The 26,094-nt window shown below is 37.3% G+C and overlaps 3 protein-coding genes across 8 annotated transcripts; 2 read left to right on the top strand and 1 right to left on the bottom strand.

Moving 5' to 3' along the window:
• Positions 1 to 924: 924 nt before the first annotated feature.
• LOC132186607 (probable trehalose-phosphate phosphatase 7) lies at positions 925 to 3,991 on the top strand. The gene is made up of 9 exons (XM_059600589.1): positions 925 to 996; positions 1,476 to 1,616; positions 1,799 to 1,870; positions 2,003 to 2,128; positions 2,658 to 2,714; positions 2,816 to 2,917; positions 3,055 to 3,132; positions 3,594 to 3,734; positions 3,851 to 3,991. Exons 1-9 carry the CDS (start codon positions 925 to 927, stop codon positions 3,989 to 3,991), a joined length of 930 nt encoding a protein of 309 aa, XP_059456572.1.
• Positions 3,992 to 5,960: 1,969 nt separating this feature from the next.
• On the top strand, positions 5,961 to 11,257 carry LOC132186319 (DEAD-box ATP-dependent RNA helicase 31-like). Its single transcript, XM_059600228.1, has 10 exons — positions 5,961 to 7,267; positions 7,570 to 7,676; positions 7,846 to 7,901; positions 8,378 to 8,602; positions 8,929 to 9,135; positions 9,208 to 9,294; positions 9,381 to 9,476; positions 9,734 to 9,949; positions 10,519 to 10,701; positions 10,862 to 11,257. The coding sequence occupies exons 1-10, from the start codon at positions 6,069 to 6,071 to the stop codon at positions 11,087 to 11,089; spliced, it is 2,604 nt and encodes an 867-aa protein (XP_059456211.1). The 5' UTR covers positions 5,961 to 6,068; the 3' UTR covers positions 11,090 to 11,257.
• A 357-nt stretch (positions 11,258 to 11,614) lies between these two features.
• Positions 11,615 to 25,448, bottom strand: LOC132187120 (uncharacterized). 6 transcript variants are annotated; one of them, XM_059601307.1, is made up of 9 exons: positions 24,335 to 25,448; positions 23,413 to 23,601; positions 19,538 to 19,630; positions 19,250 to 19,432; positions 19,064 to 19,166; positions 18,792 to 18,968; positions 13,702 to 16,154; positions 12,416 to 12,990; positions 11,615 to 12,205 (listed from the first exon to the last, which is right to left on the bottom strand). In XM_059601307.1, exons 1-9 carry the CDS (start codon positions 24,566 to 24,568, stop codon positions 12,040 to 12,042), a joined length of 4,173 nt encoding a protein of 1,390 aa, XP_059457290.1. In that variant the 5' UTR covers positions 24,569 to 25,448; the 3' UTR covers positions 11,615 to 12,039. The 6 variants fall into 6 exon arrangements, with proteins under 6 accessions (XP_059457290.1, XP_059457291.1, XP_059457292.1 ...); XM_059601308.1 differs by having other exon boundaries at positions 12,416 to 12,987; XM_059601309.1 differs by having other exon boundaries at positions 24,315 to 24,559.
• Between the last annotated feature and the right edge of the window lie 646 nt (positions 25,449 to 26,094).

The following is a 26,094-nucleotide window of genomic DNA, read 5'->3' as shown; positions in this document are numbered from 1 at the left end:
AGGACGTTTTTATTTTTATTTTTTGGACATATTTCTTACACATAGGGAACAACTCCCTTATAGGGAGTCTGCTGAGAATGCTCTAGTCTAGTATTTGAAGGAGAGAAGGTCTTTGTGACACGTTTTTGTTTTTTCTCCCAATTTTTCTTTAGACTAGTTTGGGGGAAATTTCTTTAAACTTACTTTAATAAGTGTTATACGTCATTTTTTTTTTTTTTAATATTCTTAACAGTCATGTATTGTCATTCTACTAATGTAGGAATTCAAACATTAATTTTTAAGAAACTTAAACATGTTAGATAACACTTAAACACTTATTAAAATAGATTAAAAGAAATTTTATCCAAATAAGTCTAAAGGAAACTTGTGGCCTTTTTCTCGAAGGCATACCATGATTGTGTGGCTACAAGCCTACAAGACTGAGGACTTTGACCGATTTGAAAGAAATTTCTATTCATATATTAATATCCAACTGCATTTCAATTTTCAAGTTGATGAGGAGGGTTTTAGATAAAGTTGCTTTTCATGAACCATGACCAAGTTGGAATTTCATTGGTTCTGGAACAGAGGGCCTCAATCTGAAATTTTTGCACCATTTTCTTAACTATTAATTAAGGGCCAACTAAATCAAGTACGTAATTAAATATTGGTTTAAATGTCGCTGTCATTTTGCTTTAGAGAGTCGGCCATTCTATGCCTAAGCACCTCAGTAGAGGTCAAAGTATCAATGCTTTGCATTTTTTCTCTATTTTCTTTTGATTTTTTTTTTTACTGATTTAAGTTAATAAGAACTATATATGGTGCAAGTAATATAATATTGTTTTTTATTACTCAATTAATGTTGTAGGTACATATTACATATATACAGAAAGTGATCATCCCTCAATGGGCTATCCACAACCACCTTCGGTGCCTGATCTGAACATGGAATCCATCTCGAAAGCAAGAGTTGACAACAATGGAGATGCAATTGTTGCTTCCTACAGTGCATGGCTGGTAAGCATACACTGTTTCATGACCCATGCATGCTGCTGGAAATTCAAATATACTATACCTAATTATAATACTAATTTCTCAAATAAAATTAATGTCACCTAATAACATATATAATAATTTGTTGAGAAACACTCATTCAAAGCTCATTTTTAGAGGTTTCTTCTAGCTAGCCTGATTAATCACTACTAGGAAGTAGGATATTAATAAACATGAGTAATTAATATTCCTTATTTCTCATCTACAATTTGAAATAAATTTAAGTAAAATCGCTATATATAAGAGAAATAATAAAAATAAAACTCAAATATGGCACATGCATATATGTAACTTGTAAGACATACTAAGTGGTCTAATAAAAACATGTCTTAACACCTACCACCCAGGACATGCCATGGAATAATTTCTATCATCACCTCTCTTTTTTTTTTTTCTTTTTTTTTTTTTCTCTTAATTATAATCTGGTGCATGGGTGATCACAGGAAAAGCATCCTTCTGCCCTTGACTCTTTTGACCAAATTACGAGTCTGGCTCATGGGAAAAAGATGGTCGTATTTTTGGATTATGATGGAACACTCTCGCCGATTGTAGACGACCCTAACCAGGCTTTCATGACTGATGCAGTAAGTATTTTATGTGATACATATATATACTACAAATTAATGTACAGTATGATAAAAATGTAGCAAGCTTTCAGCATGATTTATTATATATATGCAAGCTTTTGTTTCCTTAATATATCGCAAGTATTAGGGCATGTTTCTCAATGTAACTGTATAGTTGCATGTGACCTATTGAGTGACAGATGCGTTCAGTGGTACGTGAAGTTGGTAAACATTTCCCAACTGCAATCGTCTCTGGAAGGTCTCGAGATAAGGTAAATGGCTCTTATACAACTAAATTATGCAACTAATCAGATAAAAACTCTGCAATATATTAATTATCCTTTTTTCTCTGCCAAGGTATATATTAATTATATGCTTAATTAATTAATTGTCCTATCTTCTAGGTATTCGAATTTGTAAAATTAAACAATCTCTATTATGCTGGAAGTCATGGGATGGACATATCAACCCCATTAGGTTCTCTCAAGTACGAAAACCACAAGCATCACACTAGGGCCATTGATGAGAAGGTACCTATTATCAGAAAACTTTACTTTAACTCCTTGAACTTTGATTACCTTTTTAAAGTTTAAAAATTAACTATCAATTTAGTGTATCAACTTTTTAATTTTTTGCAACATCCCCTCCATTAGGTTTTTCCGTTAAATTATATCAAAATTTTAAAAATACTCTTTTTTTTTAAAATAAAAATTTTTTATGTATAAAAATAAAATAAAAATTGCAAAGATTTAGGGATGGGTATTTTTACAAAATCCTAACAGAGGGGGTGACATTGCAAAAAATTGTTCAATATTCTAAATAGAGAGTTTTTTAACTTTGAAGAATAATTTCAGATCAAACACGTGGAATTTTGTGAAGTTTTCCTTATTATATATTCTTAATTGTTTGCACTATATAATTTTTACACTGGCCTGTCCTTGTTACAGATGTGTTGTTGTTGTGTTGAGATCCTATAATTAAATGAAGCAAAAGTAAATTTTAATTAGAGCCAAATAGAGCTTTTGTTTTCTATGATCTTGGCATGGTTTTGTCTTGCAGGGCAATGACGTTGTTAACTTCCGCCCAGCACAAGAATTCTTGCCTAAAATTCAAGAGGTAAAAAATAATGTATTTTTTTACTAGGTTTTTGTCCTCTTTGGTCAAACATAACAATGGTGGACTGATATTATTAAAGCAATGTTTTGTTTTTCTTGCAGTTAAAGAAGGTTTTGCAAGAAATAACCTTAAATGTAGAAGGTGCCGTTGTTGAAGACAATAAATTCTGCATCTCTGTACACTTTCGACATGTGAATGAAGAGGTAAAAGAGTATAAATAGTGCATGTTAATATATACTAAAATAAAAAACATGATAAAAAATATATATATATTAATTTAATAATTTAACTAATATTCTACTGGCCCATATATAGGTGATAAGATTACATGCAAATGCAGGTTGTTGGCATCCTTAAGGAGATGGTGGAAACCACAATGGAATCCTACGAAGGCTTCCGTATATCAGAGGGCAAAAAGGTATATATATATTTTGTTGTTTTTTTAAAAAATGATTTTCCTTTGACTACTAATCAATAAAAGCGGAGATTTTTTGTAACCGGCGTGTGTACTTCATTGACGAATTCGGTTCGGTTCACGACAATACTTCCCGTACAACAACTACTTAACTGTGGTGATTATCTTTACCGCATGAGGCTTCTAACTGAGTCATTTTGCCCTTCTGTACAGCTTTGTGCGGGCCGAAATTTTTTTTGTTTCATTGCTTATTGTTTGTTTCCATTTTAATTAATATCTTTATTGCTTGTTTCGTTTGAGTTTTGTCGTTGGAAAGCCCATTCCGTTTCGTTTGTTTTTTCCCCGTAACCCCTTGTCTTATTATTAAATAAAAATAATAATAATAATAAAGTTTCAAATAATGAATCTTATTTTGCAATCATATATATAATTAATCTTTTATGAATATTAATTCTTGAAAACAGGTAATGGAAATCCGGCCTACTATAGACTGGGATAAAGGCCGTGCTTTGCAGTATTTACTTGACAATCTTGGTTTTGACAATTCTAGCGATGCCCTCCCTATATATATTGGAGATGATAAAACCGACGAGGATGCTTTTAAGGTAGGTATACATTTGATCAAAATGATTCATATTCCACTTCAAATATAACGGCTTATTTTAAAAATTAAAATAAATATATTTAATTATTTAATTTATATTCTAACAACACTTTGCAGATGATTAAGCGCATTGGAAGAGGATTTTCAGTAGTTGTTTCTTCTGCTCCGAAGGACACGAAAGCCTCATACTCCTTGCGTGACCCAACCGATGTCATGTCTTTCCTAGTACGTTTAGGAAAGTGGAAAGGGAGCATATAAGAAAATAGTTATAGGCTATATATATATATATATATATATATATATATATTCATAATATTTGACCTAATTTGCCAATTTTTTGATTGGGCAAATTAGCACCAATTTCTTAGGAGGTTTAATTAATTAAGTAGATGCTGAAGGTAAAGTGCTACCCATTCTCAATGTTTAGGGAAGCAATAAGGAAGCTATTGCATATGAGTTTTTTTTGTTTTTAATAGATTTTTCTTATATTTAGGGAAGGAAATAAGTTGTAAAGAAACTGTTGCTAGTGCTCTTAGTATGAGATTGCTTACAAGTAGACGGAGGAAGAGGTTACAAGAAAAGAAATTCTATATGGTACATTATTATAATGTATGGTTAGTTTTTTATAAAGTCGAGTTAATTTCCTTCTTCTTAAATGTAGTTTCCTTTGTTTATGCTGTCTGAAATTTATTTTTATTACATACATGGATGACTCGTAGAATAATGCTAGATACTATCTTTTCATTCGGATGGAAATATTTTTCCTTTACACTTTTGTGAGAACCCCCCTTCCACTCATTTATCACTAAAACAAATAAAAATAAAATAATTTAAAACACATCACAAAAATCATTTAAGTACGTGACGATTGCATCATTGTTTTTGTGTAACTCTGTTTAGGGCTAAAGAACAAACTGTACACACACTCAATACCAAAATCATGCAAGCCGTCTCCAAGAGGTAGCCTATAAGAGTATTCAGCCACACAAACATAAGTACCGAGACCCTTTTTCCCCCTCTCCCGCTTTGATTAAAAAATAAAAAAAAAAATACCGAGACTTTAGTTACTTTATGTGAAGAAAAAAAAAATTCACCATGAATATAGTCCATGCATGAATTTATTTCAAAATTACACAAAATTCTCAACCATGCTTTTCTTGAATCATTTGGGCCCTTTTGGCCCACCATTTAATTATTTCCTCCTTTAAAGCCCACACTTGTTTTTCTTATTTTATTTTGGTCCAAAAATAGTTCTTTAAGCCCAGAGTCCACTTTCCTTTATTTCCTTTAGCCTTAAACATCTCTGTACTCAATTCAGCCCAAAAACAAATTCTTAAACCATTTAGGCCTAAAATAATGCCTTAAGACCCAAAACTAGCTCATTTTTTATTTCAATTGATATCCTTTACTACAAAAACCAATTCCTAAGGCCTAATAGGTCCATTTGTCTCGTTACTGTCAAACTTAATGATACACTATATGTCTCATTTGATACGTCATAAACACTCTAATGGAATGTCTTGTCAACAAATATTAAGTTATTCATAGAATAAAAAAATCATCGATTTAACATGTAAAACTTAAATAAATACAAAACGCGAGAATTTAAAAGGCAAACACACAGTAACAAAAGGCTTTGGTTTTGTTAGTGTGACATTGCATTGGGGTGTTGACGATGACAAACTTTTAATTTTTTATGGTAAAGTAATAGAAAGGCCTATTTTAAACTTGAGCAAAATCTAAAGACCTTATTAATTGAAAATCTAATAATTAAATCCAAATCAGATAAAAACCTAAGGACTAAATGTGATTTTTCTCTTAATTATTTACTAATTCTTAATTACTAAAAATTCTAATTTATTAAACCAAAGCCCATAAATATAAATCCACTAGTCCACCTTATTAGCCCATTATCATATGCCTTAACAACTTTAAATCATCCTTAATCCAAACAAAAGCCAATAATAAAAACCTGAGTAAATTACCATTTCAAACCAATAACGCTTATCAATTTAATCGTTGGTTATAATATTAAATCCAATCAAATGATAAATATCACAAGAATATTGTAATTCATCTTTCTCTCAAAATAATTAAATCCTACTTAATCCAAGAATAAATTTACTTATGATACCACCAAAATAAATATTTTTGTTTATTACAAAAAAAAAGAAAAAGGCTATAACGACGATGTGAGGCTGTCGTTGCTCTATCGTCTTTACGTTATAGCGTTAAACCCTCTTTCTTTATCACTTCTGAAACCCCTTTAAAACCCTAGCCCTCACTCTTCCACATTCCCCTCCGGCATTCGCAACCGGAAAATCCAGGTTGTACTATGCCCATTAAGCTCCTCCCGCATCTCCGCCTCCTCAACCCTTCTCTCCCGGTCACCCGTTTTCCTCTCATGAAGCTCGGACCCTTGGCCCAGTCCTCTCGGGCCGTACCCGTTATCTCTCGGGTCTTCCCGTTCAGGCTTAGGTATTCGGCGTCTGGGTCTCGTAGTTTACGCAATGAACAAGTTGGTCTAGTACGACGATTATCGACCCGGTCGTTGAGGACCGGGTCGGGCGCCGGGTTCAGGGCGGGTCGCGAGGGACGGGAGGCTCGGGCTCCCAAGAGCTTGGTCGAGGATGAGGCGGACCTCAGTGACTGGGTCGGCGAGTTGAGGACCGACTCCTTCCGCGGCAAACTCACCAGCGACGACGAAGCCTCGGACGCGAATAGAGTTCGGAGTAGAACGGGGGGGAGAGGTGGAGAAAAGGGCAGGGACTCATTCCCGATGAAGCGGAGGAGGGAGGGGGACTCGGGCGAGTTTCGTGAGTCGACTCGGAGCAGAACTCGTAACCAGGACTCGTTTTCGAAGATTTCACCAACGGTTAGGCGGTTTGACGATGAGGAGGAAGGTATTTCTCGTAGGAGGAACAATGGGTCTCGAGGTGGGTATGTGAATGCGAATGGGAACTCTTGGATGGGAAAGAGAGGTGGGAGAGATACGGGTTCACCAGCTGTTAGGCGATTTGACGGTGAGGAGGAAGGTTTTTCTCGTACAAGGAATCTAGGGACTCGAGGTGGGAATGTGAACGCGATGGGAAGAAGAGGTGGGAGAGATACGGGTTCCCCAGTTGTTAGGCGTTTTGACGATGAGGAAGAAGGTTTTTCTCGTACAAGGAATAATGGGTCTCGAGGTGGGAATGCGAACTCTTTGATGGGAAAGAGAGGTGGGAGAGATATGGGTTCAGGGCATGCACGAAATGGAGGAAAAGGCATGAATGATTCGAGGAAGCAACCGCGTTGGACGGATGGTGATGATGATGTTGATGAGGATGTTGATGCGCTGAGGGGTGGCATTGGGGCTTTGCTTAGTGAGGAAGATAGTGATGCTGAAGATGACGATGATGATGGTGAATTGTTGAAGGAGAGTGCGAGCTCTTTGTTTGAATCGGATAAGGGAGCGAGCACGAGCACGAGCACTAGCACGAGGGCTCCACCAAGGAGTTCATCTGGACAGTCTGACTCGTATTTAAGTGAGACTCGGTATGTCAAAAAAAAAAAGGGATTTCTGTTAAACTGAACTTGCTTTCACTTTGCCATTTGGTTGAGATTGTTTGTATTTGTCGTATCTGTATTATTCTTGCTGGCCACTAATATTTTAGCTCCATGCCCCAGTTTACCTCCTTTCCCATGTGAACATCTTTCTACTATTGTTTTCGTTTGAAGTTTCTTATCAAAAAAAAAAAAAAAAAAAAAAAAAAATCTTTCTACTATTATTTACTTATTAAAAAAGAAACATATTTTTTATTATTAAAAACATTTTGACTTCTGTGAATGTTCTGCAGATTCGATCAATTTTCAGTATCTCCATTGTCATTAAAAGGAATCAAGGACGCTGGATTTGAGAAAATGACTGTGGTACAGGAGGCAACTCTGCCAGTAATACTGAAAGGTTTGTTTTCAACAGTGCCATGTCTAGAACCATCAGAATGTTGTGCACTACCAGATGAGCATTGATGCTTCTTGAATCTTCTTAGAATGTCCCCATTTGTGGTTCTGTTAATTCAACTGTCTTTCATTGCCTTATGATGGTGCTAATTCTAATCAATTGTGTTTTCTAGGTAAGGATGTTCTGGCCAAGGCTAGAACAGGCACAGGCAAAACTGTAGCATTTCTGGTAAGACCCTTTATTTTCATGCCTGCATGCGTGCTTGTTGGTCTTTTAACCAAGACAGAACTCCCATCTATAAGAGGGGCATATTCTTCTCCTTTTGATATTTTGATGACCTCTACATGTACTTGCATGATCAATGTCATTGAAGTCTTCTTTCTTAAGAATTATTTTTTTTCTTAGCATTCTTTACTCATGAAAATTGAGAGAATTACATTTGATATGGAAGCTGCAAAATTGTTGTTATTTCTACTTTTTGGAATAAGTTTGTCTCTTGATTTTAAGAGCAAATGTTTGATCTAAGAAAAATAAAAGCAGACATTCTAGCCACGAGGTTGCACTTTGATTGGGTCACATGAAATTGTTGTAGAATCTTTAAAATGGGAAATTCTCTGAGCTAGGCTTTCTTTGTTTTATTGCATCCAGACCTATGGATTCTGGGGATTTTTCACTCTATTTATTGTTGAAGTTCTTTATTTCAGCTTCCATCGATTGAAGTTGTAGTAAAGTCACCTCCTATTGATCGAGATCAAAAGCGATCCCCAATTCTTGTGCTTGTAATATGCCCAACTCGAGAGCTTGCGAGCCAAGCTGCTGCAGAAGGCAACACTCTGTTGAAGTATCATCCTTCAATCGGTGTTCAAGTTGTAATAGGAGGTACAAGACTTGCGCTAGAACAGAAACGCATGCAAGCAAACCCTTGCCAGGTGAGTGTGTTTATTGTTTGCCTAAGGACTCTATGTCGTTTGTTGGGCTCTGTTGTGATATTCACTAGGCCAAACATCAAATCATTCGGATTGTAGTATGTCTTGGGGTGGGTACAGTTTAATAAGGCCGTAGACTGGTATTTTAGGTACCTTCTACTCAGCCTTATTTTTCTGAAGGGATCCTAAGCTACCAGCTAATTAGACAGAGTCCTCGCTAAGCTTGCGCTAGTATATGCTGTTGCAAAGCGTAGTTTACAATTTATTACCATAGTTTCAAAATGTTTACTCGGACGTTATTATATATTTCATACTTTCAAAACTTACAGATTCTTGTTGCTACACCTGGAAGGCTCAGAGATCATATTGAGAACACCCCTGGTTTTGCAACTAGGATGATGGGCGTGAAAGTCCTTGTACTCGATGAAGCTGATCATTTACTAGACATGGGATTTCGAAAAGAAATTGAGAAGATAATTGCTGCTGTTCCAAAACAACGACAGACGCTCTTGTTTTCTGCCACTGTTCCAGAAGAGGTTTCTATTACTTTTTGGTGATGTTATGGAAATAGAATAATAAAAAATTCTAATTTACTTTTTGGTGTGAAGGTTCGTCAAATCAGTCACATTGCTTTGAAAAGAGATCATGAATTTATCAATACAGTTCAAGAGGGCAGTGAGGAGACGCATTCACAGGTTGGCCTTTGTGTGACTCTGTTTTTTATTTAATACTTTTACGAATTTGTCAATAGCTTGATTCTGCAAATGCTGGATCATTTCAGGTCAGGCAAATGCATTTAGTTGCTCCATTAGACAAGCATTTCTCACTACTGTATGTTCTCCTAAAAGAGCATATTGCAGATGATGTGGACTATAAGGTAATTGTGATCTACAAACTTGCACCATGGACTATCTTTATTAGAAGGTTGTTGTGAAGATGTTTCTCATTGGGCTCACAAACACATTATTGAACATCTGTGAAGGCTGTCACAAGTTTTTATTCAAAGTAGACATCAGGGTTTAGGTGTCAGTACTGTAATGAATTTTGAACTGTCACTGATATCAACAGTTTTTGTTTGTCAATATTTTTGCAGTCTTTGTCTGAAAAATGTAATGTAGCAATTTGTTTGTGCAGGTTCTTGTATTCTGCACAACTGCCATGGTCACACGACTGGTTGCTGACCTTCTGGGGGAGCTGAACTTGAATGTTAGAGAGATCCATTCTAGAAAGCCACAAAGTTACAGAACCAGGGTATCTGATGAATTCAGGAAGTCAAAGGCTCTTATCCTTGTGACTTCTGATGTATCTGCACGCGGAGTAGATTATCCGGATGTTACCCTTGTCATACAGGTAATAGAATATTAGTTTTTTGTTCATGTGGATTTGAATCTATTAAAGTATTGATCAAATGATTAAATTTACTTTTTCCTATAAGTTTAACATTTTGGGACAAGTAATGATTTAACATGATATCAGAGCCAAAGATCATAGGTTCGAACCTTGACTTTGTCATCTATCTCCATTTCAATTAAATATTCTCCTTATTAGGCATCACTATTCAAAGAGAGTTTGATCTCACATGTAAAGGAGAGTATTGAAGTATTGATTAAATGATTAAATTAATATCTTTCTATTAGCTTAAGCTTTTAGGGCAAGTGATGATTTAACAGAACTAAATTCAATTAAGCATGCTGTGCACGGGTTATAGAAAGCAAGTATTACTTTTATGTCATTTTTTATGGACCCATCTTACCATGCTCTTCAGCATCTCTGAATTCTTCCTGTAATTTGCGTGCAACGACTCCTCTGTTGTTTAATTTCCAAGCCTTTCAAATATTCAGTACACTTCTCTTCAGCTGGCATTGATTTTACTAATTTTTTTTTTTTTTTTTTCTCTGTCCTGGTGGCTGCTCTTACAGGTGGGCTTGCCAGCTGATAGAGAGCAGTACATTCATCGACTTGGTAGAACGGGGCGTAAAGGTAAAGAAGGGCAAGGCATATTGTTACTAGCACCTTGGGAGGAATTCTTTTTATCTACTACCAAGGACTTGCCAATAACGCAGGCTCCACCACCTTCAGTCGATCCAGACACGAAGAAAAAGGTTAGCTTGTTTTGTTCTCTCCCCCCTCTGATTCTCTGCTGCTTGGGGTTTCTTTACTTACAAATTCCTTGAAGCACACAATAGTAATCTGAGTGAAAATGAGGACACACAATTTCCCATAAACAGTTTCGAATTTAATGGCAAACAAATAATTAAACAGGTTGAACGAGCATTGTCCCAAGTGGAGATGAAGAACAAAGAAGCAGCATACCAGGCCTGGCTTGGTTATTACAATTCCAATAAGAAAGTGGGCCGGGACAAGCACAAGCTTGTGGAGCTTGCTAATGAATTCAGCCGAAGCATGGGGCTTGACAACCCTCCTGCTATCCCCAAACTTGTCCTTGGCAAGATGGGCCTAAGAAATATCCCTGGTTTGCGGTCCAAATAGATAAAGAGCTCAGGAGGTTTTTTTTCTTTTTTGTTTTTCCTGAGCAGTTATCCATCCAATCAGGAGTCGATGTTTTTGAGGGAATATTCTTGTGGACAACAAGTTTCCTATGAATGTATTCTATGTCATTTCTTTTGCTATTTATAATTTGGCATATTTGAATTCGTATCTATAACTGTCTCTCTTCCCATATGCTGATCAGATTGGAAGAATAGGTTACACAATGGCGGAATTGTTTTTCATGCTAAATTTATAGTCCAAAACCTCTGCTTTACCGATGAAAGTACAAGATCCTGTTTGTATTTGTTATTCTTCAACCTGAGATTCCACGGAAACCATTGTTGGTAATGCTCTAAAAATTGTAAACTTTCTCAGCTCCACAAATTTAAGAGAAACCATTTATTGAAGCCACAGCATCTCCAAAACGATCATTATCTTACCAAGTCTTGCCATGCGAAAACAAAAAAAAAAAAAGAAGTTGTTGCCGTGTTAAGCACCAAACACACGCATACAAAGAAAGCACGATTGTTATAAGTGGAGAAGTGATCATTGAAAATTTGTCATCCAAACTAATCGCGATTACAGCGTTACTGATACAGATACACTATCTTGGATGAGATTTCATATAGGGGCTGCTACAGGAGCATATTAATCAAAAACCCTACATTGTGTGAAACAAAATCCTGACACAATAAATTTGTAACAAAGTAAAATCCCTAAGTTCTGAGCCTACGTGAGTTCCTACTTTAGTGGGGTTACAATGTATCTAAGCCTAAAATGATTTAGGAAAAAAAAAAAAAAAACCCCTGATGGCCCTGACCTGCACCCTCGACAACGGCAGCCCTCTGGCATCCATGGAAACAGAGCACGTAATCACTTTGTATTCTACATACAAGCACCGGGCCAGCATGTACGGGTGACCTTTCCATGAGGAATATATTAAGAAAAAATCATCTAACCAGACAATCAAACTCTTCCTCAATCATTGCATCCCTGGCTCGGTTATGGGAGGGTTTCTCATCATAGTCCGTCCCACTATCATTCCCTCCCTGGTTTGGAAATGCCAGAGGCGGGAAATCCTCATCTTTCAACTGATAGTTCCACTGGGTCACCGATCTGTTAAATAATCAAAGGTCCCTGTTAAGATAATAAAGTCGACAGCATTATAAAACAATCCCAGTGATATAATAGGAAGCAACTGATGAAAATATTAAATAAACAATTTGCAAAAATTATATTAAGACATTAATTAATAGCATTAGAGACTTGATGCATTTTAGTGATGCTTTAAAAATCATTAGCTATCTTGGAGAAAGTACGAACTACCTCTGGATGTGGGGTGAAGAAGGCTGATCGGGTGAAGACTGTTGAGCAGAGACACCATGAATCTCAAATGCCCCACTCGATCGGCTTCCCTCATTTAGTTGTGATACTTCATTCACACCTGGGAAGCCCACTGGTCCAAGAGATCCAAACTCGAGCTGCTCAGCATGTGGCCCATAGCCAGTATTATTATCATACGGATACAGCATGACGAAGGGTGGCATAGTAGGCCCGTTTGATGACACCCCACTGGGGTTCATGGCTGGAAGTGGATACATTCCATATGTCACATTAGCAGGACCACTCTGCATAGGGTTTGAGCGAACTGGACCATTCTGAGAATGCTGTGAAGCAATTGAGTCATGTCTATGTGAGCCCCAAGGCCTGTCAGATCGGCTCTCACTTGCCGCCAACCGGTCTGATCTTGAGTTGGGCTTTTCGGCTTGGCGCCGCCCAGCAGCTCGCGACCTTGAGTTAGTGTTCCAGTTCCCTTCTCTATCACCATGGTGGTCACTTCTATCATAGCTGTAATTCCCCCGTCTGGAACTTGTAGAATGCCGGTCCAGAGCAGAAACCTTCTGAAGTAAATAAAATAACAAAATTAAACTTCCACAAATTGCAGTATCAATTAATAAAATTGTCAGCGATTTTAGGTTTGCTTGTATTAAATTAACCATTGGTAACCAACTGTGACCACAATCTACGGTCAGCAGAAACGAGCATTTCACACACACACACACACAGGGACTGCTGGAACTAAATACTGCATATTTAACAAATTATGGGCATTAAGAATATAAAAGTATGAACCTGTCTGCTGCAGCTAAATGAAAAAATTGAAATATTAATTTTCAAACATAGGTTTATAAGTCATCACACCTCATGGCACCACTAATTCAGAACTTGACCAAGCAAAAAAGATGGGACTCTAAACTAATAAATAAAAACCAAAATATGCAAAAATCACTTCTCAATAGTTCCTCTACACGCCAGCTCTTATAACCTATCCACCAAAGGCGAAAGAACTATAAAATAGAGATGGATTAGGTGGCAGTATGTTTCTATGAAAATTTTTTTCACCTAATAAGCAGCAACAAGACTTCTCTCTCTCAACATCAGCTCAAAAATAACATGCACAAAACACTATCAAATGAAAGAAAAAACTCCAGACTTCCACTTCTACGTTTTATGCATCTTTTGTTCACAAAAGATCCAATACAAAGGACTGCAAAATAAAAAAGCAAAGAACCCGCTTAACAATGTGTTAGGGGTCTGGAAATTAATCTTACAGGATTTGGCAGGTAGGTCCCAGTCCCACTACGTCTTGGTATTTCATCAACATAATGTTGGTAGACAGCAGCAGGTCTATTTGAAACAGGCTGGGGAGAAGCAACAGGAAAAATACGAGGCCCATAACTAATAAGCTGAGTGACAAGATTCATATTAGCTGAAAGTGGTCTTCCCGGACCATCCCATGGAACACGGCCCTGTAAATAGACAGGAGGCACCGCAAAAGGTGAAGGATAAATCATAGGTGCAGGATACCGTGAATTTTGGCAAAACCGCCCATATTGCAAATTTTGCCAATGGCTAGCAAAATCACTGTTGAGAATGTCAGCTTTGTGCTCTGATAGCTCAACAGGAGCAATCCTTCTAACAGAAATAGAAGTACTTGACACGTCAGGCTGATCAGGTCCCTCAGATGAATCAAAATTCTGACTAGAATCACTGTTATCCAGACCCTCTTCCCCACTAAAATGGCTCGTTGATGCATCTGAATTTCCTGCCTGTGTTGGGAAATTGTATACTGGAAGCATTGTAACAAAAGGAACTGGTGGCCCGGTGGGATAAAAAGTAAAGGGAAGAACCCCAGAATCATCTGGAGCTCTTTGTCGTGAACCATGACCTAAAAGTACTGGACCATTGGGTATCAGAGAATCTGATCCACTTGTCTGTGCTGACTCAAATCCAGGTATTTGATGGCTTGGAACATTTAAAGAAGCAGCGGATTGAGGTCCCATGCTTCTTTCTACCATTTCAGTGCCCGAGGTTGACAGTGGATTCCAGTCTCTGTTGTCATCATCTGCCTGAGTGGAGGAATGTTCAGACACACTCTTCCCTTTCACATGAACAGTAGATGGCACAGCAGAAGCAGCAGTTTTCCTACCCCGTTTTTCCCTTGACTTTGAGACCTTTGCTGATGATCCTTCCCAAGAACTCTCGGAAGAAGTTCTACTCCTCTGGGAATTAGGGGGCGCAGTAGGCAAGGATCTTGAACTTAAAGTTCTGTCATCATAGTAAACCTCATTTTCTATGTTATCATGATACTGGAAAGTATCATCATCTTCCCTCATTGACCCTCGGCTTTCCTTTGTAATCTCCTGTTGAACTCTTGTGGAGCTGCTGGAGTTAATCCGGGCAGAAGGAACAAAGTTATAACTAGCTGGAGCTGACTGTTGCTTGTCATCTGACCGAAGCGTTTCAAAACCTCCATTATCAACCTCAAACCCACCAGCAGAGCCCCTGTCCTGCTCATTCCAGAAATCATGATCAGATTCCCCCGGGTTCATTTCCACAGAACCAAAATTTTCATTACCAGGTTCAGTTGAATCTTCAGGATTTGAGCTTAATCCAATGCCAGGGAAATAGTGAGCTAATGGTGAAGGAAAACCTTGTGGAAATTGCATATTTGTGCCCCAAGGAGTCTCAATCAATGGAATATTTGCAGGAACCATCCCACCCAAATTTCTGTGAGCATATCCCATTGAAGCTAAAATGGAAGATGGGATAGGAAGTGGTAAGTGACCTGAAGCCATATTCAATGGAAGATGAACCTGTCCGTTAAAACCATGAGCCGTAGAAGATGCCAACATGTTCACAAGATCTTGCTCTTCTTGATGCATTCCCTGTGTCCCCAGAACAGAAGCAAACTCTTCACCCATGGCACCTGAGCCTGTCTCTTCATGGTAGCTATTGGAACCACTGTTTGAGTCAGCAGCAGCAGCATCTAGACTTTGACGGGATGATACATGCCTAAGAGATGAAGGATCATCGGTTCTAGTGCTATGGCTTGCCAAAATATCAGATTCTGGGTTCTTCCTCCTGCTATTATCCAACCTAGCAGAAGAGGTCTGGCTTTTTGCACTTTCTGGGGCTCTGCTACGTCTTCCTTGAGAAGAAACTTCACCATATGTGTCAGTAAGCTCAGGGCTAGAACGTGTCCTTGCAAAGACAAACCTGCCCTGGAGGTCATTCACCAAGTTATTGGGTTTAGAACTTTTCTGAACCTTGTCCACATGTGCACCTTGATTGGAACTGATTTCTCGTCTAATCTGATTAGATATCCTTGAGTTGTTTGAGTTGCCAAAACTCTTTTGGCTTGGAGTATGAGAGGCTGTAGAAACATCACTTTCCAGGGAATGATTACCATGCTGAGAAGAAACACTATGTGAACCACGTGTTCCATCAACTCGAGTTTCACGACCAGAGGAAGAATCATTTCTTTGGCTACTTGAATTGCTCCTGAGACTCTCAGACCCATGTAACTGGTCTGGATTTGACAATTTCAAACGGCATAAGTCATTCCTTGGTGCATCAGGACGATGGCCACTGCCATGTCGGTCCCAAGTGTTCATAAAGAACTGATTTACTTCAAAAAAGAGGTCTTCTTTTGGGCAATCAAGTAACCTAGCCAGTCTTTTAGCCCCAAATGCAAAAGCACTGCGTATCCTAAAGAAGTTACCTGGAAAAGACATAAATTATCTGGTCTGTAAAAAGAGCTGAAAGGGGTAAAACTTAAGTACAAAGGTAACTATGTGCTTGTGTTATTATTGTATTAACTATTATCCATATGCACAATTAATTAATAACACAATATAGACAGGAGAGTATAAAAAATCCTGCATCCAAACAAAGGAAATGCATAAAAAAGAATTAACAAAATAAGTTTACACAGCTTTAAATCCATAAAAAGACATCTGTGTGAGTCCCGGCAATCTCTGAACATGAAGTGAACAGAATATATAGAGCAGACGCATAAGAAAATTCATAGTTTTATATATGCAGAACAGACATAGACAGTACGACCCTCACTCTTTAATAACTTGCACGCATATGTGCCTCCATAGTCCAGACTACTTATTAAACTGATTCACACATATGCATGCAATACAGGGGACATGAATGCATGCAACAAAGAGAGAACATAGGGTGTTAAAATTTGTGACGCAATGGCATGATCATTCATAAATTATGGCATTTTGAACAACACACACGTCTCCTATGTAATGAGCAAAATCAGTCCTAAGCCAATTGTACTCTACACCAAATGCAATGCAGAAGTATCACAGCTGTTGGCATAGGTATTTTTCTCCGACACTGAAATTAATCATAATTTTAACCCATTAAAGTCGGTGTGTGCTTGATATTAGTCCACTTCCTGATAGTTTAAGCTTTTAGGACTGAATGACTGATGGTTTCTAACATAATCTAAAAGCCAATTTTCAGGCCTATATGTGTGGGGAATGTCAATGTTAGCATGTCTGCTTGACATTCATTATTGACCCACTTCCCAACAGCCTAAACTTTTGGGATTGATAATTTCCAACGCCACTAATATTTGCAGTTCTCCTTAACAGGTTCAAATTTCCACATTACTATCAAAAGAAAGAAGAATTTCAGAATATTGACATGGATTGTACTACAACTTGACAGAATCTTATTCAGTAATTAACTATACGCCACTAATATTTGCAGTTCTCCTTAACAGGTTAAATTTTCCACATTACTATCAAAAGAAAGAAGAATTTCAGAATATTGACATGGATCATACGACGCCTTGACAGAACATAGATAAAACCCGTTCATGTGATCTTCTTCAGTAATTAACTAAAAAAACTTTAAGCTGCACTCTAAGCTTTTACTAAAAAACTGCAATCCTGCCCATATTTTTTCTTGATTACAAAGAAAACCTACTACGGAGCAAGCAGAGGTGTCAACCACCAGAAATGACCCTTTAAGCCAACCAACCACTTCAGGCCTCTCGAGCCACAGAAACACCGAAGATTTTCAATCAATTGGTCCAGGGGTCAGCGTGAAACTTTAGCAAAGGAACCATTTAGTTCTTTGAGCTGTCCAAGTAGATGAAAGTTTCAAAAAATAGAAGAAATATTCATTTAGTTTCTCATATTACCCTTATGTTTGAACTCACCTTATTTCAAATTTGAACCCATATTTCTTGGCTCATCTAAGGGCATTTTAAGAAGATTGATTGTTTGAGTAAATGTGTATCATTTGTGAATACTCTATGATGGAACAGAGGGAAGTTACAATCAATGAAACACTTCAAAAATAAAATAAAAATTGAAGTGTTTAGATCCCATCTTAAAACTGAGCCACGCCACAGTTTCTCGGTTTTTAAACATAGCTACAATATGTTAAATTGGTACAGAACAAGAAATATGATGGCAATCACAATATAAGTTAGAAATCAAGTCATCTAACAAAATCTGTGAATTCCAACTAGGACAATGAATCATCTAAACCAACCAACTCAACACAGACTTGTTATGTTGGACCTAAAAAACTAACTAATATTCGTCCAAAAATTTCAATCTCATTTTTAAATGTGCATTCCTTTTTGTTTTTTTCTTTTTTTTGATAAGTACTCACATTTTGGTAATAGTAAAATAAATTTGTTAAGAATTTAGCTGCTTAAAATTTGAAGGAAACCATGGAGTGCTGGCTCCCTCCAATCGAGATCAGTACCTCTTTCTAGGGACTATGCAAAATAACCTTTTTCCCTTCTTTCTTTCTTTTTTTGCATTCCTTAGTTCCATATAAAAATTTGAAAATTCCAAAAAATAAAAGGTGAGAGAAGAATTGTGTAATAGAAATAACTATGGAAAATAATAAGGTAATAGTACATGTAAGAATGATTCACTTTTCAAATAAGACCAGGTTACAAAATCAATAGAACAACTTCCATCTTACCAAGTTATTGGGAAAATTATCACGTGGATATAAAACAAACTTATATCCAATAAAATCAACCTACATGCACCAGCAGCAACATATAAACCTCTTTGCTGCTGATTCAAAAATTTGCCAAAGCTGACCAGAACAAAATGAATGATGAGAAACTTGTTCTAAGTAGGTATTTAGTACAGAGGTTGGTGCATAGTTGATACCAAACAAATAAAGAACCAAAATATATTATGTATGTTCAAGGATCCAGCAGCAGGTAAAAATCAGCAACCACACATGTACCAGAGGCATGAACAGATGCGGTCAACAAACAAAAAGAAAATACTCAAAAGACCCCAAGAAAACATCTTAAAAACAGTTAATTAGAAGTGTACTAGGTTTAGAATTTATCTACCTTTACTGACACTACGTCCAAGATTGTTGTTTATACGCAACGGATCAATTACATTAAAATGTTTGGAAACAAAGGGTTGCCCTTCTAGACCGCCAGGGGAAACAGCATACGCTCTGCTACATTCTCGAAACCCTTTGGTCAGTAGTAACTCTACACCATTTTTTCTAGGAGATTCAGCTGCAATTATTCCCAATAAAGAAAAATTAATTGGTAAAATATGGGTTTGCTCAATAAAGTATTAACACAAGAATCTTGAAGCAAATTATATACACCTGTTACATCTGGAAGTGAACTTGTGGGTACAGGACCCCATAGACTAACACAAAAATTGTCCCAATCAAACTTACTAAAGAACTCCAGAAAACGGTAGAGGACCTGCGCGTGCAAAGAAAAAAAAATTCCAGAAGGACGGATAAAGAATTACAAAAAAAATAAGTTTTGAAACTAAATGCAGTCACCTCAAGTGGTCCAGCAAAGGAATTATTGAAGACGTGAAATATGTACAGAACCAAGGTTTCCAAAGCATAAGTTGAGATAAGCCCGTGGTGAGCACCCAGGATCCGGCTCTCGTAGTAACACCAGGCCTTTATCAATATAATGCTACGCTTGAACAAATGGTTCTGATTTATCAAATTATCAACCTAAAGAAGCAAAAACTACAATTCAGTGAAGAGACACGGACATCACCATGGTTCTATTTTTCCAAGGAGAGAATTAGTGTAAGGTTTCCAAAATGCAGTACTCACCTGCTCAAGGAAACAAAGAGTGCACAACCCTCCAAGCTGGTTGGATGATATGTCTACCACGATATTTTCCACAAGACACTTTATTATCTTCACCTGAAAATACATGAAGAAAAAATAAGAAATTACCATCAGAGAAGAACCTTATAGCCAAAATTTGAAGTATTGTATTTTATAGGTTATAAGCACATAATCTAAAGCTATATGAAAAAATATTTTTTTAACAAAAAAAGAAAGCAACTACTACAAACAACAGTAACAATTACAACGACAACTGCAGGAAATTATACCACCTTGTAAGTAAGAAAGCTTAGAAGTGGTGGAAAAGTGAAAAATAACTTAACAGCCTAGAGTTGATCTCTTCGTATGTATCTCAATAAGAAACAAAACATAAATCCTAAACCCTAAACCAAAATGTGTAGAGGTATTCCCTAGGGACATACATGGCAAGGATGACAAGCATCCTAGAAGTAAAGGCAACTAAAGGGGTTTGGTTAAGGGTTCCTTGTTGATAGGGAAATTTCTTTTTTTGGAAAGTGTTGTTGACTGGGAAAATTATAATAGAAGGCATCAATCAACTGATTTCTCATAGTTAATTTGTGTAGTTATAGGCATCTTAGGTAAGACAGTATTAGTAAAAGCACCTTATCCTCATGTTGTCCAAACTTTTACAACACGCTCAACAATAATGGGTCTGAAAAGATGAAACCTTTCATTATGTAGTTTCCAACAAATGATGCAAAATGCACATTAAAAAAAAAGGTTCCAAAGAGCAATTGGTTTCAACACACTCATTAATTGTTGTTCCTATTTCTGTAACAACCCAAAGAAAACACTAGCCCATCTACGTTATTACTCCAAAAGGGAGTAATGCTATATGTAGAAATTTTATCCCCCTTTTATCCCCTCAAAGGTGATGTTACTCCTCTAAAAGAACTAGTCAAGTTACAATTGCAGTTTTCTAAAATTACTAACAAAGTCCAATCTCGCCTAGTAAGAAACCAATGTGGAACCTAATACTCATAAACATCTTTATAATCAACACCACTCAATGACTCAATGTAGACATTCCATATTCCAAATGTGGGGCTAACTTTTGGGGATGTCACAATCTCCCTCACTCAAATCTCTTACGTCCTCACCAGGGCCCACGATATGCAATGCATCAACGCCACATGGTGTTACTAAATTGTTTTGATATTATTTATAACCCAGAAAAAGCGTTAGTTAACCACATTTATACTATCACTCCAAAAGGACTAGACAAGTTACAATTTGAGCTCTTTAAAATCACTTATAAAGCTCAATCTCACCTAGTAATGAACCAATGTGGGAATTAATACTCATAAGCACCTTAATAATCCACCCACTCAATGGGGCAATCAATCTTCCCAATGGGGCAATCAACTTTTTAGGGTTTCACAATTTCCCAAAATTTTGTCAGATTTTTTTGATAAGTAATCAAGATGTATATAAAAAGCGTAAGGTGCCCCAAATACACAAAAAATATACAAGAAAAAACACCTAGCTAGAAGAAGAAGAAAAACAATAAAATCATGAAAATTAAGTACAAACGTGGATACAAAAGCCATTGTTTGAAGATAAAGAGTATGGAAGAAAAAAGATATACGCTCTTCCAACACCATCACGTTGTAACACCTTGGTTTTACATTGATAAGATGAGTAGCCCACATAAAGTTGGTGGTTTATAAAGACACTCGTTGATATAAAGTCTCACATTCCTTAAGGGGTGAATTTATAAGTGTTTTACAGAAACTCTGAATTTACTAGTCCTTTTGCAGTGATAACATAGATATGGCCAACACTTCTCATGGGTAGTTGCACTCACGATCCTCAAAACTCCTATCGTTCCTTTCTCTCCAAATACAGCACCATCTTCCATATAGTGACACTCTTGAGTGCTACCAACAAGTAAGCAAATCAACAACTCGTCTAGGTATAACCCAAGATAACCCGAAGCAGTTAAAAAACACATTCCATTAGGCTCAATTAACCTCACAATGAAGAAGGGGATGGTCCACGGGCTCCCCATTTTTTTACACATACAACACTTGTCAATCACAATAACATTTTGCTTCCTAAGGCTGTCCATAGTAATAATATTTCCTAGGGCAGCCGACCAAACAAAGGAAGCCACCCTCGAGAGAGCTTTAGCCCACCAAATACTCTTGCAAGGGAAAATGAGAGCCTTCACTACAACCCAAGATATTGTAAAAGGATTTGACATCAAACAATCCACTCTTTTGGAAAAAGCCCACCAAATCTTATCCTCACCTTCCCGTCTCACTCTAACTGAATACAACAAATTGTAGAACGAGGTGAAGATATCTACCTCACAATCATGAGCCGTTCTAGCAAAGCGTACATTCTACTGATTGGAGCCACCAAAAATACCAAGTGAGGCGCTACAGAAGCATCATTCACACAAGTGATACCATATAAAACCAGAAAGTCTTCCTTTAGGGTCTTGTCTCCACACAATATATCATGCTAAAAACTAACCTTGGAGCCGTCTCCCACCACAAATCTAGTATAACTTAAAAACTTCCCTCAACCCCTCCTAATATTCTTCTATAACCCCTATGAGGCTTGTTATAACACTACCTGCCCCAAGAGGCTCATTATAACACCAACTGCCCCACACACTGCCAAATTTGGAGTCCACCACGACTCTCCACCAAACCTCTCTTTCATGCCTATAACTCATAGGCATTTACCTAAGACAGCACGATTGAACAATAACAAGTTTCGAACCCCCAAACCTCCATCAATGATCGAAGAGCAAACCTTGGACCAACTTAACATGTGAAATTTAAATTCTTCGCCTAGCCCACCCCATAAGAAATCTTGTTGGATCTTTTTAATATGGTTTGCAACACCCACAAGGAGAGGGAATAGGGACATGAAGTATGTGGGCAAGTTGGAAAGTGTACTCTTAATAAGGGTAACCATACCACATTTTGACTACATTCTTTTCCAACTAGCCAACCAAAGTTCTATCTTTTCAATAACACCATTCCAAATAAACTTGGCCTTATAGGAGTCCCCTATTGGAAGACCAAGAAACTCCAAAGATAACGTCATATATAGCACCACTTCAAGAAGCATAGAATATAAATCTTCACAAAAAGCTTCTATTAATGATTTACTTTATACTCTATATTATCTATAGATGTTACAGCTTTTTATGGGGGTTGTTTTGAGGGTGTTTGGGTGGGTTTGCTAGGGTTTTTCTATAGGTTAGCTTTGGCTCCCCTTTGTATACTCCCTGTGTAATTAGGGGCGTCACACACTTTTCTCTCTTTTTAATAAAACTTCTTATTACTTATCAAAAAATATAGATGTTACAGATTTCTTACACTCCTCGCAGCACACCTTCTATGTTAGTAGCCCTTATTGAAAAGGGCACGTCTCATCAACATTCCTCTACAATCATGATTTAATCATTTTGTTTTATGAAGAGGAACCCCTTCAAGGCAGGCAACTTCATGAACTCACTATTGTCAGGTAAACCTCAGACTCGTGCAAAGCACCCCCTCAACAAGGATTGGGTAATACTCCGGCTTCTCCAGCAATGTAGCCCCAAAGAATTGTTTGCACCCAAGGAGATTTGAACCATAGACTTGATAGAAATGCCACCAAGACCAAGGCCCTTACCACTTAAGCCAACCCCTTGGAGTTAAAGTGGAAAGGAAGAGGTACTATTATTTTTATTTAATTCAACATTTAAAATGGAAAGTTACATCATCCATTGCACCCAAAAAGTAGTTAAAGTAGACCCCTATATACCAAAACGTTGTTGGTCCAAGAAGGTCCAAGAATTGTAAAGACATATAAGAATACTGAGAGGGGCATACTTCTGCCTGAATGTACTGGACTTCTTTTACACGGAATTCAGCATTCTCATTCTTCTCCTCTCTCTCTAGCATATCACGAACCTGGTGAGCCCATGTTTCCTTCAAATTTTGATTCTCACTGAAGGCTGTTAAGTCAATGTCTCCATCAGGCAAATAAGTCTTGAGGGGCACAGACCCAAAAGTGAACACCTGCAGACAAAAATAATAATCCAAAGATTCATAACAAGGAAGAGTGTGATAACAATATAAAACATGAAGATGGTGCACTTATACTCTACTAAAATAAGTGAACAAAACAACTATGTATTGCATAACCATGAACAGAGGTCAAGAAAAAAAAATGAAATCAAGCCTACTACCACCATTTATAATTCCCCAGAAAAATAGTCTCACAATTGGACTCAATCCAAGGTCAAATCCATAGAAATCTCCCAAAATAATTAACAAGTCCCTTCTTAGCTCTTCCTACCTCAGATCAAAAGATCCATGGCTGTCCCCTTGTGCCTTTAGAGCCTTCAGCCAATCACCTGTTACTACTCATTTTTATTACTTTTCAAAGGCTACGCTCACTCTAATTTTCTCTTTTTGAATGCAACTTACCTATCACAACCATACTCATCCATCCAACTTCTCCCATTGGATCAATAGCAAGCCATCATCTTCTCTACTTATAATAATCGAACCAGCATTACAATTCACAAAAAATTCTTCATCCATAGTAAAGACATAATAATTCGTTTCAGAACTACATGACCATCATATCAACTAGATGTAAATAACAACAATGCATAATTTTTGAAGACTGACATAAACTACTTATGCATTTGCGCAAGTATATGTAAGCATGTATGTTTCTCTTCTGCAGGCTTTCAAAGCTTCCTTAAGTCAGAGAACATGGTTACATTAGGGGTACATGCCCCACCTGGCAGGGAAAGCACTTCATGATCAGCCGCTGCACATAATCCGCAACCGCAATTCGGCGCTCTTCGGACAGCGGGTTGGGCTGAATGCAGGCGATAAGCTCTGCAGTCCTCTCCTCTGCCCTCGACCATTGCTCTGAGTCAAGCTCTCGCATCACAGAGGCCGCTTCATCGGGCAACAGGCCGTTCGGAAATAGTCCACTTGGTGGCTGAGCCCACCCCTCATGTTCGCCCATGCAAGCCTAGGCTTTCTCCCCCGCCCAAAAACCCTTAACAACAACTATATCTTCTTCCACCCAAACCAAAAAAAAAAAAGGTTACAAACAAAACCAGATATCAAACGCAAAAGATGTAGCCTTAGAAGTGGATACAACGAGACCCAAGAATTCGACAGTTTATCCAATTTGCTAACAGTTTTGCTTATAAAGGAAACTTTCAGACCGCAGCAAATTGGCCCAGATAGGCTTTCTAAAAAATGGTAAGTACCGTAAATACCACCAAAAATTATGGACGTCTCAGGAAAAGATCACCAACATAGAACCCTAAACAATTTCAGGGAGTACCACTTTATACAAAAATATAATCCCAAAAAGAAAATAAAAGTATGTATGACTGTTTTCTCGATAAACTAAAATTTAATTAAATCTACAAGTTCGACAACGACGAAACCCTAGAAAAAGCAACAGGGAAACCCTAAAGGGCAAGAAAAAGAAAACTGAAAAATCGAATAGGGGTGAGATTATCAAAACCCCACAAGAGACAAAAGCTGATTAATCCCAATAATGGTGGAGTGTCGGCGAATCAATAATGGAAGATATAAGATGAGCGCCGTGAACGACGAAGAGAGGCCAATTTGCAAATGCGGGAAGGGATGCTGTGGCGCTATGGGAAATGGAAGAAAGATGGGGGACGTGGATTGAAAACTAGGTTTTGCGAGGATAGTCTGAGGGCGTTTGGGAACGAGAAAAGGGATTGAGGAGGCGAGCGAGAGAGGTTATTGACGTTAATGGAGTTTTGTGCATTTGGGGAGGGGCTTTGAAATGGAAAACTTATTGACAAGGGAGAGGACGATAGATTAGAATCTCATAGAGAGAGAGACAGAAAGAAAGAGAGAGAGAGTAGCAGAGAAATAATTTTTTTTTTAAAAAAAAAAATGAGAATGATTTTGCAGTTTTACCTAATGGGCCGGACTGATAATCTCTCACATGGTTTTTGCTTTAGATCTCTGGTGAAATGGACCTTGCCCGTTGAATAAACAGAAAATCATCACAGGACTTTGCTTATCGGAAATTATTTGAGAATATAGATTTTTATTGCGAGAGTTGTAAGAAATACCATTGCACATTTGGAAATAAACCAACGGTAGAGTTCACCAAATCCTTTTGTCAATTTTCATTTTGCATTGGAAAAATCTTTGGAGTACACAATTACATTTTTTCCTACAAACACAATTTGTATGTACTGTTAAGTCAGTTATAATCTAATTTAATTGTTTATTGACTGATGTGGCAAGCATTCCATTAACTTATAAATTGATGTGACAGTCAACGTAGTAGTATCACGTCTGCAACAATCAATTTTTATTGTCTAGTAACTGACTTGGTAAGTGTAACGTAGGCTATCATGTCAGTTTATAAAAGACTTGTAATAAAAATTGCAGTACTTCTAACATTTAGATAAGAGTAATGTCATAACTACATTTGTATTCTACAAATATCTTACAATACTGACATAACCGTCTCAATCAACCTTTATTTATTTA

The sequence above is a fragment of the Corylus avellana genome, chromosome ca7 (assembly GCF_901000735.1).
Source record: "Corylus avellana chromosome ca7, CavTom2PMs-1.0".
NCBI lineage: Eukaryota > Viridiplantae > Streptophyta > Magnoliopsida > Fagales > Betulaceae > Corylus > Corylus avellana.
This window is presented reverse-complemented; position numbering and strand designations above follow the sequence as displayed.

Coding starts and splice junctions, on each gene's coding strand:
- LOC132186607 (XM_059600589.1), top strand. CDS start 925: ATGGAATCCATCTCGAAAGCAAGAGTTGACAACAATGGAGATGCAATT. Junction 2,129..2,657: donor CTAGGGCCATTGATGAGAAG/GTACCTATTATC, acceptor TTTGTCTTGCAG/GGCAATGACGTTGTTAACTT. Junction 3,133..3,593: donor GTATATCAGAGGGCAAAAAG/GTATATATATAT, acceptor TCTTGAAAACAG/GTAATGGAAATCCGGCCTAC.
- LOC132186319 (XM_059600228.1), top strand. CDS start 6,069: ATGCCCATTAAGCTCCTCCCGCATCTCCGCCTCCTCAACCCTTCTCTC. Junction 8,603..8,928: donor TGCAAGCAAACCCTTGCCAG/GTGAGTGTGTTT, acceptor CAAAACTTACAG/ATTCTTGTTGCTACACCTGG. Junction 9,950..10,518: donor ATGTTACCCTTGTCATACAG/GTAATAGAATAT, acceptor CTGCTCTTACAG/GTGGGCTTGCCAGCTGATAG.
- LOC132187120 (XM_059601307.1), bottom strand. CDS start 24,568: ATGGGCGAACATGAGGGGTGGGCTCAGCCACCAAGTGGACTATTTCCG. Junction 19,433..19,537: donor CTCTTTGTTTCCTTGAGCAG/GTGAGTACTGCA, acceptor TTGCTTCTTTAG/GTTGATAATTTGATAAATCA. Junction 19,167..19,249: donor CCTTTGCTGGACCACTTGAG/GTGACTGCATTT, acceptor TTGCACGCGCAG/GTCCTCTACCGTTTTCTGGA.